At 38.7% G+C, this 17,564-nt stretch overlaps 1 protein-coding gene across 1 annotated transcript in view; it reads right to left on the reverse strand.

Moving 5' to 3' along the window:
* Positions 1-340: 340 nt before the first annotated feature.
* Positions 341-17,564, reverse strand: part of LOC6047431 — a 228,287-nt gene continuing 211,063 nt past the window's right edge. Inside the window, exons 5-8 of the mRNA XM_038261651.1 lie at positions 2,262-5,107; positions 1,804-2,202; positions 1,505-1,732; positions 341-1,424 (exon numbers count right to left, since the gene is read on the reverse strand). Of these exons, the coding sequence (XP_038117579.1) occupies positions 1,293-1,424; positions 1,505-1,732; positions 1,804-2,202; positions 2,262-5,107 (3,605 nt within the window). The 3' untranslated portion in view covers positions 341-1,292. The remainder of the gene's footprint in view (positions 1,425-1,504; positions 1,733-1,803; positions 2,203-2,261; positions 5,108-17,564) is intronic.

Genomic DNA, 17,564 nt, shown 5'->3' on the forward strand with positions numbered 1-17,564 from the left:
TCGATAAAAAAAACCTTTTGCGGTACTGTACATCGAAAATTTCAAAAATCCAAATGTTTTTTTTTTATCTAAACCCAATCATATTGAAAATGATTCTAAACGCTGGTAATTGCTTTTAAAACTAATTTCAGCTGGTTGCACTGGAATTTCCATTGAAATTTCGAAGTTTTTTGAAAAAAAATATTTTTTTACCCCTGATTTTTCGGGACGATTTTGAAGGGTGAAAGACAAAACCTTTAAAAATTATGTGTACCAGCCTGATTTTTAATTGTTAATAATTATATAATAGTTGTTTTTGTACTCTAGATTTTCGGACAAAATAAACAATACCAATGCATCATAAATTTTTCAGAACTTTTATTCATTTTGATTACAGATTCATCGATTTTACTTTGCCATTGTTTTGCGTTGTGTTTCTTCAGGATGCTACTCTCAACCAGCGACTGGCGTGAAACTTAGGGATTATTTAATTCTAATTTTGCCTTATATCCGCTATACATTTGTTTCACACACGCTGGGAAATCAACACGCGCAAAATTCAATTGTGAAATAGTAAAGAAAATCAAACGAGAGGAGACAAAAAAATGCTAAGTAAAATACATTTACTAAATAGTATACAATTGCTGCTTGTTAAGCTTTTCGAAAAGGGGTTCAATTAAAAAGAAACGGGGAAAACGGGGCGTTTAAATACCTACTTAAAAGGTTAACTAACTCTACACTACTCAAAACAAAGCAATTTTCGGGGACATTCACAAATCGGGGTGTGGAAATTGGTTCACAATAAATAGTTTTATGATTTTGTTTTAACTAATCTATAATTGGGGGGCTAAAACATTGAGTTTCTAATCGCAAATTACATCTTTTTAAAGGGTTTTTTCATTTGATTTTGAGTTTCTACATTGCTGACAAGTATGAAAAATGATTGAAAGAAGTGAATTGATTTTGCAATAAGTTAAATAAATTTAGGAGATTTTAATACGAAAAGGATGATTTTTAAATTTTGGCAAACTATCTGGGCATGATTTCTATCCAAAAGTACCACAGTTCATTAAAGGAATCGCCTGTGGGTATGCAACCCCCAGTCTTCTCTCATGAACTGTGACAATTCAACGTTCTTTCGTCACATCTTCAAATTCCTCTTCGGCTAATCCAGAGACTTTTCCACACTTTCATTTTACAATTTTCACTCATCATCCTTAGTTTTCTTCTTACAATTAACTACAGCTCTAACTACACAACTACTATCGGCGCTCCAAACTATCTAAAAACAAGTTTTGCGGGCGGACACGGCACTACGTTCGCGTCATCATTCCGTTGATCATGATGTTGGCCAGCGCGTTCCGCCGCTTCCGCCAGGTGCCCATGCCCTGGGAGTGGTACTGGAGCTGGCTGTACCACTGCTTTGTTTTGGTTCCATCCTCGGCCTGGAATTAAGAGGAAGCAAAATGAGTCTTTCGATCCCGGCCATTGTGAAAAAAAGCAGTATTGCTCCCACCACACTCACCTTGAAGATGAACGACTCCTTCGAGAGAATCTCCTGCAGCTCAAAGTAGTCCTCCCAGTCGTTCTCGGTGCACACGATGCACCGGTCCAGGTAGAGCGGCTCCCGCAGCAGCGTGTAGCGGCCGTTCTTCTCGCGCACCAGCAGCAGCGACGCCTCGCGGATTCCGGTGTGGCGCGGGAAGTTCAACAGCTCCGTCGAAGCCCGGTCCGGCTTGTAGCTGGGACTTGGCTGAAAGAGGGAAGCAAAAAAGACCCGGTGCAATGCTTGAAATTTTTAGGTTAGGGTTAAGGGGGTCTTACCTTTCCATTGGTCACCAGCAGGGCGTTTATCGAGGTCAGCTTGATGGTGCGGCTCTTCTTCCAGTTTCCGTCGTTGGGCTGGGTGAACAGGAGACGACCCTCGATGGCGAACCGGACCTCTTCGGTGTTCCACTCGAGCACGTCGATGGCCATCTTGCGCAGCTTGATGTTGATCATGTCCAGCTCGCAGGAGAGACGCCGACCGGCGGGACTGCCGGAGGAGATCCGGCGCCACAGCTTGGTGGGCACGTCTTTGGCCTCGCGGTTCATGTGGTTCAGGTGCAGTTCGATTTTTTCTTGTGCTTGTTTGAGTAACTCGCGACCTTCCAGGTGGGCGGGTGTTACCTTGAAGAGTCGGGCAAGTAGCAGCGGGTACTTGGTGACGCGTTGTACGGGAACCTGTGGGGAAGTTGATCCGGTTAGATTGTGTAGAAGGACAGTTGAATTTGTTTACTTACCATCAAAAATGAATTCAAGTTCATCCGCCTCAGCACGGCATTCTCCATCTGCGACACGCGCAGGAAGATCCTCAGCAGTTCCTTCTCCTTCTCCAGGTTCGCCAACAGCAAGCTGGCCGCGCCCTGTCGCACACAGTAGCTCTCGAACGCGTGCAGCATCGGTGCCGCCTCCAGGAAGATCCGGCCGGCACTGACCGTCAGCAGATCCTCGTCGCCTTGTTCGTTCGCAATGTCCAGCGCGTCCCGCATCCGCTCCGCTAGGAACTGGTTGTTCTCGAGCAATTCTTCCACGTTCAAAAAGATTGCGGAGAGTTGATCCTGGCTCAGCAGACCGGCCACCAGCATGGGTTGGTAGAACTCTTCGAGGATGATCTGCAGGTCGCGGCCGTACTTTTCCTCCGTTTCGACGATTTCCGTGATGATCTCCTTGCGTTCGGCGCGCTTTTTGCCACACTTGCGGCAGACCAGAGGGGCGTACATGACGCCGGATTCGGTGATTTGGGTTTCGACCGGGCCGTCACAGTCCTCGCACAGGTGGATGGGGCTGATCTTGTCCAGGAGGGAGGAGGTTGCGGAAGGGTTTTGCCACTTGGAGCGGGAGGTTTTGCTCGTTTCCGAGCCGACACCGGAGTCGTTGCGTTCGATCTCGGACGCCTTTCGCTGGGCTATGAGCGAAGAAGTGTCCTCGCTGGAGTCACTGATGTTGGAGATGTGCGAAAGGCGACTGCTGATGTCGGAGATTTGTCGCTGGTGGTGTCGCAGGTCGGTGATGTTTTCGTCTTCTTCCTCCTCCAGGATGATGTCGCTGGCGTTGCCAAACTGAAAGTTGTACGCTTCCTCTTGGGCGATGCCGCGTTCCTTGGCGTCCACCAGGTAGGACAGGATGTCATACTTGGAGGCGCCTTCGAATATCGATCGTGCGTTGCGCTTTTCCCGGTCGAGGTCGTCCACGATCGGCGGAGCTGTAAGCGGGAGCGGTGGTGGAATGTCACTGATCTCTTCGTAGATCGGATCTGCGTTCAACCGGATCGACTCGTAGTGATGATCGTCGTCATTCGCCGTGCTGATCTCGATCTCCGACAGCGTCGCATCCACCAGCATCTGGTAGAACTTGCTCCGTGAACTGTTCGCGTTCTGCTCCTCATCTACCGTCAGATCACTCGAACAGCTTTGATAGCAATCGCTCAGCTCTCCACTCGCGTCAAACTCCATCAGTTCGTACGCCGCCGAGCCGTAGCTGTTGCCCGAGCTGATACTGCTCCGGTTGCTGTCCTTCTCTCCCCCCTTCTTCCCCTCCAACTTCTGTCGCTCCTCCTGAATCTTCACCAGCGATTCCTCAATCATCCGCGACACCGCGTCCTCGTCTTTGGTTCCACTCATGTCCAGCTGGGTGCGACTTTCCTTCAACCGCATCAGCGAGTTCTCGATCAGCTTCGCCACAAGCTCGTAGTCCAGCCCCTCCGCCAAATGACCCAGCATCGGGTCCTCCAGCAGCTTCGCGATGAAGCTGTTCCGCTTGCTGATGTCTTTGTCCAGCTTCGGACGCCTGACGACAACCGCGTCCGTCGAAGCTTCCGCCCGTGCCGCTGCCAACTTGCCACAAATGTGCGGCACCAAATTTCGCTTAACCGCTTCCACCGGATTGCGCAGAATTACGTCCACGCTCTCATCTTTGGATTGCTTCACTGCTTCTACGTGTTCGTCGCCACTAGGAACTATCGAAATAGGCGCGTCATCTTCGTCTACGCTTGCTTCCGGCTCTTCATCGACGGAAGTCTCCGGTGTGGTGGCAGTGGACGATTCGTGCAAGCTCGCCGTCACCCTGTCAAAGTCCAGGCTGATGAAGGTCTTGCCGGTTGAGGGTGATTTCGGGACAGCTGCCGCTTGCGTTTCGGGCTCGGCCGTAGGAGTTGTTACTGTTACCGAAGTGGTTCCGCCGATCGGGATGATGGACGTTGCACTGTTCAGAAAGTTGTTCTTCTGCTCGTCAAAGTTGGGCGTCGAATCGGCTTTGTGCCGCGGATGTTGCAACGTTGAGGTTGGCGAGTTGACGCTGATCGTTACGGTGTTGAACGAAGTTTGGTGAATTCCGGGCGAGCAAACGACGTCGTCGTTGACGACCACCGAAGACTGATACAGTGGCGTTTCGTTGTCGTCGTCCACGTTGACCGTCGAGTAGCAATCGTCACCGGTGATCATAATGGAAGTCTTCTTCTGACCCATCGACTCGTAGCTGCTGTCTTCATCTTCGTGACGAATCTCCAGCCGATGCACGGCGGCGATTTCTTTGCTGAAAGTCGCCGTAGGAGTCGACGCCACCTGAACGACGGTTCGCGAAGCGGTCGAGCTACGCCCGCTGCTTCGTTCCGATCCCGAACTCAAATCAAAGCAAAAATCCTCATAAATGTTACTCTCTTCAGGGTCGTTCAACTTCCCCGCCATCATCTCATTCTCGTACTTCTTACATCCAACTTCCCCACCCTCCACGGTGCTCGCACTCGTGATGGACTGCTGATCCGGTGAGGACGACCCGGTTGAACTTGCCGGCGGTGGCGGAGGTGGTGGAGGAACACGTGGTCGCATCTTACCCCCACCGAGCAGCGTTCCACAGCTGGACGATGACGACGAGGACGTTTCTTCGTCAAACACCGCCCTGGAATCTCGGCGAGCCTGTTTGCCTCGCAGGGCCATCGTGTCGATGAAGCGAGGAGTCGGGTGGTGATGCTGGGTTGACGATGGTTGCTGCCCGTTGAACGAGGTCACCCGCGGAGGGGACGAACGCTCGCTGGAGCTGCGACGGACCGGTGGTCCGGAACGGCGCCGGATGCTCCACGGCGAGAAGTTGTCTGAAAAGAAACGATATCGAAATTATTTTAACGTGTCAAAATTAAAACTCGTCGCTAAATTTGTTCAATCCACCATGTCTCAATTAGCCCAAGTTCTGCCCAACAACGTTAAACTATTCAAACTCTTTGTGCCCTATGGCACACTTTGCGTCACGTTTGCTGCCAGAATGCACACATTACGCAACGCCCATTCATTCATATCGGCTGCAATTAGGGCCTTACAAGAGGGCGAGAAGACCGTACGAAAATGACCTGCCATTTGCAACCTGCCAATCAACCTGGCCGCACGTACGAGTGTACAAACGCCTATCCATCAAAAAGGCTCCCGTGCAGCTTTGGGGCTCAAACCAACAACGCCGCTACCAGTCTTGTCTCCGAGTGGCGCAATAGGTCATATAGCCGTAGAAACGGCAGAATTTGTTCTTTGCGGAGTGTATTGAGATCTGATTGACAGGTGAAATTACCGGCTAATTGTCACCTGATTTTACTCTTTTGCACTGCTAATTGGACAGAGATTTGTGGGGTAGAGCAAACAAACTAACTTAAGTACTAACCGATTCTACAATTATTTAACTTAGAATAGTTACTTTAGATCTAATAGATTAGTTGTTTAGATAAAGTACTTGATATCGTTTTCTACAATCAACTTATAAAACTTTGTTTGGTAGTTATATGCATTCGGTTGTGGAATGTCAACTTCGCGTAGATTTTTTCTTATATTAAAAAAGGATGTCAAGTCAAGTTTTGTATTACGATATTCCTTGAGAATTTCGTAAATCAACTCTTCATTTTTAACGATTCTATCTATCCAAATAAGCAATTTTGACTTATTAATGTCTTCATACAAGTCTCAACATAAATTTGGAGGCTGTAAAGGATTTTCTGATCGATTTAGCGTCTTGGGCAAATTGTTGCGTTGAGCTGCTCAGAAAAAAATAGTTACACTCTGAAAAAAATGCCATGCTTTAAATTACTATTTATCACCAAAACTCAATTTCAACCAACTTTATTCCCTTTGATTTTTTTTTTAATTTTTTGCAATATGTTTTAGTAGACGAAAGGTTTTGAGCTAAAAGGAAATATTTGTTGGCCAAGTTATATTTTTTTGGAAAAAAATTTAGTTGTTCGGAAAATATTGCAGAACACAAATGAACACAAAAACATGTTTAGGATAAAAAATTGAATTTTTAATCGAAAGTTACTTTTGTTAAATTCAAATAAAGTGTTCCGTTTATGATTTTAAGTTAAATTATTCGAGCAATTCCAGCTCAAATCGAGAATTTTTCTGGTACTTTTGTACCCGACCCTCTCCGATTTCAATGAAGCTTTGTAGACAATTTGTACATTTGAGAAGGGAGTAAGTTATTTAAATATTTTTGTATTTTGCAATTTAAAAAATTACTCTATCTCGAAGCCATTGCATCGTATCAAAAAGTGGTCAAAGATAAACTTGTAGGAAATTGGATGGGCTTTCTGAAGAAAAAAAAATACACTAAAATAAAAATACACGCCACTTCCATGAGATTTTTTGATTTTTAAGTTTAAAAGTCATATTTTAGGTGATGTCACGATTTTTTTTCGTTCAAAATTTTGAGGAAATAGCCTAAGATGTTACAAAAAATGGACGAAAAATGTAGGAAGGTATGTCTCTTCTAAAAAAATACAAAAAAATATTTACTAAAACTATTCAAAATTTTCAAAGACCAATAGTAGGAATCGATTTGCCATGTAATTTTACCGGGGGGATGGCAACCCTATTCCGACCTAAGCAAACTGACAACAGTCGATATTAGCACGGTTGTCAAATGAGAGCCCACAACAAAAGCACTAACTGTCAAATGGTAGCCCATAACAAATCATTGTTTGGGTTTTTGATTTTCAAATTTCCCGCAATTCAAACGATAAATGTCTGAAAAAACACGTGAATTGTGTTGCTGATGGTAAATTCTATCATATCCTTGGAGATTCCATCCCAATATTGGCTGAAAATTCATATCGAAAAAAGTGATTTTTCTGTTTACCTTTTTTTGCTTTTTTTCTTTGGGTCGATCAAACAGTGCACCCGTACACTCTGAATCGGCATTACACATTTTTCAGTTTGGTTTTACACATTTGCATGGTACTTTTGAGTTTAACCAGGATAACACACTTCGTGTTACCAAAGTAATATGTATAATATTGCTTCTTAGTGTTTGTCATCTGAACTTCCAAGATGGTGGCTTCTTCGCTACCCCCTGAATTTTACATAAAATCTCCATATTGACCATTGTCCTAAGTCCAATCCTTGGGATGATACAGCGAATTAAAAAATTAAAATGTCGAAAAAATAGGTTTTTTGGTGGTTTTTTTCAACTTCTATAAGACAGATTTAAATTTTCAGTCTCGAAAATATTTTTACCGGAAAGCTCGTCCAATTTCCCATTAGTTTGCCTTTAGCTGCTTTTCAATTGGATGTAGGTATTAGCTTACAGATATAAGTTTGATTACATTGCTTATAACTGAAAATAGAATATTTTTTTGAAATCAAATTTTCATCTCATCATTATTATTATTATTATCGAATACAGGATTATTTTCGACGTGATGATCGTATTATTGAAAAAAAAATAAAATAAAAAAATATTAAGACACTTGAAAAACCACTTTTCACAAAACTCAAGAGGAAATTATTAATTACCTCCCACTCTTTAAAACTATTTTGTTCTACACGCTAGGTTTACAAACATTATTTTAACCCGCAAAAGAGAGAAACAAAAAATGCTTCATTATTGATTGCATCGCACAACAAACCACCCACGAACAGTGAGTCGCTTTGTTGCGTGACTCAATTTTGAAACTCTAGTTTAGAAAATTTTAATATCCCAAACATAGAGCTTAGAGCTTTTCGCGGGAGAAGAGCGTTGGGAGTGGGGACTGGAAAAGTCAACCACCCAATTAGGGAGTTGTGCTTTTCCCGTGAGCTCCCGCGATTGGCCGCGACATAATCACTGTCAATCACAGCTGATTTAGTGGCTTCTGACGGTTTAATTGGAAAAAAGTTATTTTGTGAGGTGGGGGTGGGGGAGATTTTCGGTTCCTCCGCGTTCTAAAAAGTTTAAAATAATCGTTTAACGCGCTGATCGCCTGGAAAATTGGTTCTGATTTTTTTATTTTTCCAACAAACACTTAAAACTTGAACAATTCAGAAAAAGCAACAAAAAAGCGATTTCTGCGGAATGCTGAAAATTTTCGCAGTTTCCGAGCTCCCCTGCTCAAGAATGAAATCATAATCTTTACGGCAGCCACCGAGTCGCGTTTCGTCCGGGCCCGAGATTCGATTATTTTATAGACTTTATTACGAGAGTCGCTTGTTTGCTGTCCCACTTTGCAGTGACAGTACTTTTTTCCCTTTTAAGAGAGCGTGGGTGGCTGTCCCAGAATCGCGCAATCGCCAGCCAGTAATCTAATCGGAAAGTTTTGATTCGAATTTCTTCTTCAATTCTTTGCTCGTTTTTATTCAATTTATTTTCCCATTGTATCTGGAGGTCCGGAGGGCACCTGAGGTTGGACACAAAATCGATGTTGCGGATTTTGCTACTACTGCTGATGCGCACTTTTGGTGACACACCTGAAGGAGTCAGGACAAAAAGCAAAAATGTAGAATCATCCTGTTACTGGGAGTTACAAACTGGTCGAACGAATAGAAGGTGAGATTACGAGGTCAATTTTCGGAGGAATGCAATAGCTGGGACAGATTTTATGGTTTAATTGAATTGGACACTGAAGAACTCACAAATTTCAAGATAAACTTGATTGTTTGAATTGTTTTTCTGTTTTTTTTTTTTCTGTTTTTTGTTTTTCTGTTTTTCTGTTTTTCTGTTTTTCTGTTTTTCTGTTTTTCTGTTTTTCTGTTTTTCTGTTTTTTTTCTGTTTTTTTCTGTTATTCTATTTTTTTTGTTTTTCTGTTTCTCTTTTTCTGTTTTTTTTTTGTTTTTTTTTCTGTTTTTCTATTTACTTGTTCTTCTGTTTTATTTCTGTTTTTCGTTTTTTTCGATTTTCTATTTTCTGTTTTTTTTTTGTTTTCCGTTTTTTTCTATTTTCAGTTACAACTCTAACAATACTAAATACTTATTTGCAAACCAATCAAAAGGATTCCTTCTACTGAAAACAATAAATTCCTTCAATCTCTGTTCTTCTAAAATGCAATATCAGTTCGTATCGTCGGAGCCATTCCTTCAACAGATATTGCGAGGAATCCATGTAAAAAGCTATTTCCACCAGCGCACACGTGCACCAGTAGGGTGTACTATGGTTGTATGGAAAACAAATAAAGTTGTCCAAATTTAGCGAGCACAACCATTTTTCAGTTCCTTTTGGGGTCCTAAACAACTCCCCAAAGTTTGGGAATGATTGGTTTAGTCCTCACTTTGCGCTTAGCGATTCAATTTTCCATATAAATTTGTATGGGAAAAACCATTTTTTGGATTTTGATATTTATAAAATCCACGTCTCACGCTGTACTAAAACCGGATTCATATTCGGATACTCTGGAAAGTGTTCTACAACTTTCCCGAAGAGAGTATGGTGCTAACTTGTTCCTATAAAAAGATACAGCGTGTTCAAAACTCGTCTAAAACGTGTTATTTGCTCGAAAATCACGTTTTAGACGAGTTTTGAGGACGCTGTATCTTCTTTCAGGGACAAGCTGTTCCTTTTGGGGTCCTAAACAACTCCCCAAAGTTTGGGACCGATTGCTTTAGTCCTCACTTTGCGCAAAGCGATTCAATTTTCCATATAAATTTTTATGGGGAAAATCTTTTTTTTTTATTTTGATATTAATCAAATCCACGTTTCATGCTATATCAAAACCGGACTCATATTCGGATGCTCTGGAGTGTCCTCTACAACTTTGCCGAAGAGAGTATGGTTCTAACTTGTTCCTGAAAGAAGATATAGCGTCCTCAAAACTCGTCTAAAACGTGATTTTCGAGCAAAAAACACGTTTTAGACGAGTTTTGAACACGCTGTATCTTTTTTTAGGGGCAAGCTAGCACCATACTCTCTTCGGGAAAGTTGTAGAGGACACTCCAGAGCATCCGAATATGAGTCCGGTTTTGATATAGCATGAAACGTGGATTTGATTAATATCAAAATAAAAAAAAAAGATTTTCCCCATAAAAATTTATATGGAAAATTGAATTGTTTTGCGCAAAGTGAGGACTACAGCAATCGGTCCCAAACTTTGGGGAGTTGTTTAGGACCCCAAAAGGAACTAAAAAAGTGCTGTGCTCACTAAATTTGGACAACTTTATTTTTTTCCATACAACCATATTACACCCTAGTGCACCAGGTATACCAACGCAACAGGGCATTAAATTGATTGATTTATTATGATGTAAAACGGTTCTCTATCGTTTTCCGTTGGCTTCAACTATTCCACAATAATTCCACATCGCACACCCGCCCCGCTGAGACGAAACAAGACTCAGGACCCGGTGCTGGTTCCGGTTTCTCCAGCGAAAGGGGTCCCGGAACCTTTACGTCCAATACAACCGGTCGGCACTCTCCGGGGTGCGATTCGATATGTCTCAATTTTCAAATTCTAGGTACAATATGGTCCCAAATCAACCCACCTTCTGCACACCGGAAGGGTACGGTCCGGATGAAATGGGAAGCCATTGTCGGGAAAACAAGAATTTGGGATTGCGTGAAGAAGAAGGATGGCAGGACGGACGGATGGAACCTGACAAGATCTCTGCTGGGGATGGTCTTGGTCGGTAGCACCGTCTTCGTGGAAATTGAGAGCAAGATTGCTGTGAGGGGAAGCTGATGTTGTGAACGGAAAAGACAATCCTTTAGTGGACTGTGAATGAGCAGGGATTCCAGGATTTGTTGAATTTGCAACAGATTTTGTTTTTTAGATTAAAAGGTGCGTTTGTTTTTTTTTTTATAAATTTAGTATATCAATGACTTTTAGAAGTACGATATGTTTAAGTTATGAACGAATTTTACCGATTATTTTCGATCGAATTGAAAAAAAAATAAAGCAAATAATAACAAGAGAAGTTTTGGTTTCTAATGAATTCAATAAGATTACATTATACATATTTTGATTTTGAACTCTTTTGAAACATAGGTTGTGATTTTTTAATAGTGAAGTTATATTCTTCAAATGTTATAAAATATTCAATAGGAATTCGGCTCTTTCACATTACCAAGATATTATCAATTAAAAATTTAGGGCCGATATCAGAGAAGGACAAGGATGCGCACTAAAAAAAGGACAATAATTCTGAACTTTTTTGGAGTTTTTTTGAAAAGATCCAATAAACCTTATTTTCAGATTTTGCTTTTTGGGTGTTTTTTAATACTCCTGACTCAAGGCGGTTTCAAAAACACCCAAAAAGCAAAAACTGGAAATTTGGTTTATTGGACCTTTTCAAAAAAAAAAGTCCAGATTTAAGCATAAAAATTGGAAGCTTTTTCTGGGGAATTATGATACTTTCCTAAATCAAAATTGTTCCAAAAATGTACTCAAAAAAAGAAAATCAATTTCCGTATTCGTGAATTGTGATCATAAATGTGAGAACCACGAAGGAATATATTCATAAGTATGGTGCATTTTTACCCTCCGTGGTTCTCACATTCATGAAAGTTATTCACAAAAAAACAGTTTTTTAAGATATGGAGTTAAATTATCAGAATTTTTTCATACATTTCGAAAGTAAAACACAACTTTTTTAAAATACTCGAAATTTTCACAAAACAATGCATTTTTGAAAAAAAAACAAAAACAAGTTTTTTACAACATGGGTATCAAATGATCGGATTTTTTCATACATTTCAAAAGCTATATCACAAATTTTTGAAAATAGGAAAAAAAAATTACAAAATTACGTATTTTTGAAATAATATTAAACATTCAAGTTTTTTATACAATGAGTATCAAATAATCGGGATTTTTCATACATGTTGCACTTTCAAAGTTTCCGTGTAAGTCATACTATATACCGTCATCAAGGGTGACATTGGGTGTGGGAGGTGATATAGGGTCTTACAAAAAATGCTGAAATTTTTAAAACCTAATCTCACCCCAGACCCAATGTCACTTCTGATGACGGTAGCTTGGTAACGATAGTAAAATTAAAAAAAATATATATAAAATTCAAGGCATAGTCCAGCGTTTGAATGATTTTTTTTTAAATGCATTTTTCACTCGATCAGTTTTATAGCAATCATTAGTTTAAAAAAATGCAAGATTTGACGAAAACAAAGAAAATGCAAAAAAAAACAACTTTTTGCGACAATTTCTTTGAAATATCTTTTTTTAAATTATCCCAAGCATTGTTCTTTACGCCGAAAAATGCATTTTTAATTTGAAAAAAAAAACAAAATTTGGAGTAACAAACCGTGGTCTAAACATTTGAATGAAAAAAGTGTTTTAAAGTGCATTTTACACCTGTCCAGTTGTTTTGAAATCATTAGTTTTCAAAATATCCAAGTATTGAAAAGATTGTTTTTTTTCGCCGAAAAAAAAAAAACATTTTTGTTGATCGATCCCAGACATGCTAAATATGATTTAAAACGCAGGAAAATGCATTTCTAATTGTTTTCAGTTGGTTAAACTTCTATTTCCTCTAAAATTTTAATTTTTTTACGAAATTTTTTTTCCCCTGAAAAGAACCGATTTTTAAGGGAGGAGAGAGGGCAAAAATAAAATTCGTAAAATATTTGCAACGGCTTTAAAAAAGAAAAAAATATCTAAAATCTAAAGTCATTTTGAAAACATTAACAGTGAAATAAAAAAAATGCGGGATTTGAAAACATATCAAAGTTTTCAAATCCGACAACATAGAGCTACTAGTTTTGCTTACTGGATTTCTTTCCGTGTAGCAATACAATAGTTTGCTCAGATTTTTTAAGGAAAAAATCTTTTTTATTGATTAAAAATTCATTACAATTTTCAACGTTATTTTTTTTTTTTGAAAAAAAAAAAACACTTCATAAAATTGACTCGAAATCAATTTACTCAAACTTAATTTAACGAAAGTGCTTTTTGATTGCAAATAAAATTTCACATCGAGCAGTAAACAACTCTAAAATGGGTTCGATTTTTTGTATCCAAGATGGTGGCCAAAATGGCGGTGATAACATATTGAAAAAATATGCTTTGTGTTTATTTAAAAGGCAATCAAATATTCGAATTTACCTAAAATGGGGTTGCAAAATTCAAATTTTATGTTTAAAATAAGGAAATAAAAAAATACGAAAAAAAAATATTTTTCGGGCATGATACGGTTATCCGAAGTTTACACATTTATAGATAATCGAATTTCGAATAATCAAGTCAGGACTGTAATAAGTTTGAATTTTTGGGACTCTTAGCAAATAAGAAATAAACATATCTTAAACTGATATGAAAAAAAAAATTTTTGTTCATCAATAAATAATTCAAAAAACTCTTCGGTAATTGATATTTTTTCATGAGTAATCCTTGTGAACTTAAATTTTTCCAAAGACCCAAAATCAATCATTAAATTTCTTCTCAAGATTCAGATCATCTTATTGGATCGACTTCCGTCAATGACGGTGACATTGCCTAGTGTTCGGAATGCCAAAATTAAGTGGAATAAATTGATAACTCCTTAATTTGACGTCCTAGCAAAATGGTGCCTTCGGAAGAGTTGTTGTACTTGGGCTATCTTTTGAAGTTATTGACATACAGTGTGTCGACTTCCCAAGGTGTCAACCAAAAACTGACTTTGTTGGATGACGTTATAGGGCTTTGGTGTCTTCGGCAAAGTTGTAGAGGAATAGATTTCATGAAAGTTTGTTGGTGGCGCCAAATTTGTAGTGCTTAATCTACTCAACATATACGCCAATGTTTTGAGCCTTTACTGAGGAGTTATAACAATTTTTAAGTGATTTTGAGTCTGTTTTCAAGTTGATATGTTTTCAAAATGGCATAATTTAAAAAAAACATTTCCTGAAAATATCTCCGTGTCTATCGGTGTCTACTTTAAGATATCTCAATTTGAATTTGACGGTTTTTCATCAATTTGTTTACAGTTTTTACGCGGAATCTAATTGAAAACGTGGTAATAATTGATAATTTGAGGGTTAAAATGATCGATTTTTATGGAAAACATCTTATCTATAAAAAAAAACAGGACAATCTTTTTAAAGTGACCAAATATAGAAGGAAAAACCAAATTTTGAATAAGAAGAATTATTTAATTTTTTTTTTATTTTCGGGCTAAACATATTTTTATTTATTTTTTTAGAATGTGTGCCATAATTTTAAGCATAAACAACATATTTTCCATAAAAATCGATCAATTTACCCTTCAATTTAACGATTATTACCACGTTTTAATAATATTCCGCGTAAAAACTATAAATGAAATGATGAAAAACCGTCAAATTCAAATTGAGATATCTAACAATAGACACCGATAGACACGAAGATATTTTCAGAAAATGTGGTCGAAAGTGTGTACTTTCAGGTGCATTGTTCGGTTTTGCGCAAAAATGGGCCATTTTGAAAACATATCAACTTGAAAATAGGATCAAAATTACTTAAAAATTGTTATAACTCCTCACTGAAGGCTCAAAACTTTTTGCTGTCTTCGTCAATGATGTGTATTTTTATGCCATAAACAACTCTACAAAACAAAATAGGCCGCTAAAATGCTAACATTTTGAGTTATCACCATTTTTTGACCATTTTTGCAAAAATGGCGTATATCTTGAGAAGATTAAGCTCTACAAATTTTGCGCCTTCGACAAACTTTCATAAAATCTTTTCCTCTACAACTTTGTGGAAGACACCAAAGCCCTACAACGTCATCCAACAAAGTTAGTTTTTGGTTGACACCCTGGGGAGTCGTCACACTGTATGTCAATAACTTCAAAAGATAGCCCTTATCAAGTACAACAACTCTTCCGAAGACACCATTTGGCTAGGACGTCGTATTTAGGAGTTATCATTTTATTACACCTAATTTTGCCATTCCGCACACTCTGTGCATTGGGTTTATTCCCTCGAACAAGAAACAATGTTGGATTACTTGTTTTTACTATATTTTTGTATTTGAGCATCTTTTTAGTATCAATGGACCATATTTTGGGAAAATGTCAGTAAAATATCTTAGAACATTTTTATGTTATAAGACTTTCGATGTTACTTAAATTGTTTTTGTTATTAAGAAATTACGAGAGGAAATTCACATACAAAGTCGAAAAATTCATAAAAAAAGAAAAGCTCAAAATCTTTTGAAAGAATTAAGAAAAAAGAATCCCTGCCCTCACCGATGGCCAAAGGGCTAACTTTCCAAGACCCAGCTACTCAGCAAATAGTTGGCATCCGGAATTTCCCGAGATTCGGAGGTCCTTTCCATGGAAAGGGTCCTCCCCAAAATGGACAGACACCGACGACAGAGAGAGAGAGCGGGTTTGGAGCATTGAAATAAATGATGTTGTTTCAGTTGGTTGCTTTATATTTCTGTTACGGATTTTCCGCTCCGAATCACTTTCTGCTGCTGCGTTGATCCAACGTTGTTAAAATGAGATAGTGCGCCCCAAGACGACCAAAGGAGGGTGAAGGGTTGAACCGTTTTGCTGTTGGTTTAGTTCCGGTGCTTCAAATGTAGTCTGAATAATTGAAAAAAGTTTGTCCTGTAGTCGAACCGTCGTCCGTATTTGAATTTGCACAAAAGTTGAACGATTTCGACCGGTGTGGATGGGGAGTTGAACCCTGATGTTCTGCCTGGGACAGTACCAGATTTCTGATGCCTGCTCGCTTCTTTCCAAGACAAATGTTTATTTAGAATATTTCTTATCGTTATCCTTTCGCTTCGTTTGGCCGTATCGAAGTTGGGCGATGTGGAAAGAAAAACTACGTTATGGTTGTGCTGCGTTGACATATGAGTCAATTTGAAACTTTATTAATTTTCTAAAGAAAAATCTATTAATCTTAAACTAAGAAATTGAACTAATTTTAAATTTAAACTCTGATTCTTAAAAAAATGCACTTGGGACAAAAAGGAAAAATGTTGACAACCAGAGAAAAAAAACCCAACAGGAGCAGGATAATCAAACAGTTCGTATGTAAATAAGGATTCCTCGACAGTGTCCAGATTGCACCGTATGACACAACTGTTCCAAAGCACTCTGTATCGGAAGGAGTGTTGAAATCTTTTTTTTTCCTCATCCCAAAAGAGGAACTTTTCTATTGTTAACGGGAAAATGATGAAGGTGTGCCCCGGATGGCAGATGATTTGATAGGTCTCCTCGAGAGCACATTTTCTGCCTCAATGGGTCACACATTCTAGGGGAATTTGGCATTTTTTTTTTTTTTGCTCTCGATGAATTTTCGATGAGACGGCTGCCGGTCAAGAGGAAAATGGTTTTTTCTCCTCTACAGGCAGAAGCAGGAGGTTTACCTTCGTTATGCTGAATTAAGTTCGCTTGGAATAGGTTTACGAGCAATGCAGTGTCGGACCTTCTTTGAATAACTTTATTGGATATCGGAAATGGGACGTGGGTGAGGCACGCCCCCATTATCGATTGTATAAAACAGATGAATAAATTTCAATTTTGCAGCAAAGTTTATCTCTGATTATATGAAATTTGCATATCTGGAATTGGATGTCTGCATTGAGCAGATTGGAGATTTAAATAATGACATTGATTTGTGAATGCACTGATTTCTTATAACATACAATAACAAGATGTGTAGAAGGTTTTTGAATAATTTTTGTTTAAATTTCACATATTAAAGTAAAACGATAGGGTGCCCAGAAAAAAATGACCCCTTGCTCCACAAGCCAAAAACGGTTTTTTGGGTTATTTTAAGCATCTGTTTAATTTTTGAGCAAATTTGGTTAAGATTAACCCATGGATATTCGAGCCTAAAGATGAAGAAAAAAAAAATTTTCATGCAAAAATGACTTCTTCAGATTCACAAAAAAAAGTGTCCACGTGGTTTATGGATTGTCCCTTACAAAAAATCATGTACCCGAAATCCGTATTTTTTTATTTTGATTCTTTTTATATGTTAAAGAGAACAAAATCCCGCATCTTTTAAGCCGTTCAGAAGTATCGACGATAATTTTGCCGACGATTTATGATTTTTCTTAAAGTGATTTTTGTACGAAATTCAAATCTTGTGCATGAAATTTTATGACCTCATGTTTTATGTAAAATTGAATTTGCAAACGAAAAAATACTTTAAATTTTTTTTTAAAGTGGACTATTTTCAAAAAATTGCCATTAAAAGTAAATTTTTAAAATAAATTTCGGTTTTTTGATTTTTTAAAATAGTGTCCATTGTTGTCCATTTCTGAAATATATTTTTAAATTTAAGAAAAATTGCAAACAAAAATGTCTAAAAGAAATTGAAGAATTTTTCAAATTTTCAAAAGTAGCCTATAATTTTCGTATGGTTTTCAGGATTATTTTCCCATCATTAACTAAA

The sequence above is a fragment of the Culex quinquefasciatus genome, chromosome 3 (assembly GCF_015732765.1).
Source record: "Culex quinquefasciatus strain JHB chromosome 3, VPISU_Cqui_1.0_pri_paternal, whole genome shotgun sequence".
Lineage (NCBI taxonomy): Eukaryota > Metazoa > Arthropoda > Insecta > Diptera > Culicidae > Culex > Culex quinquefasciatus.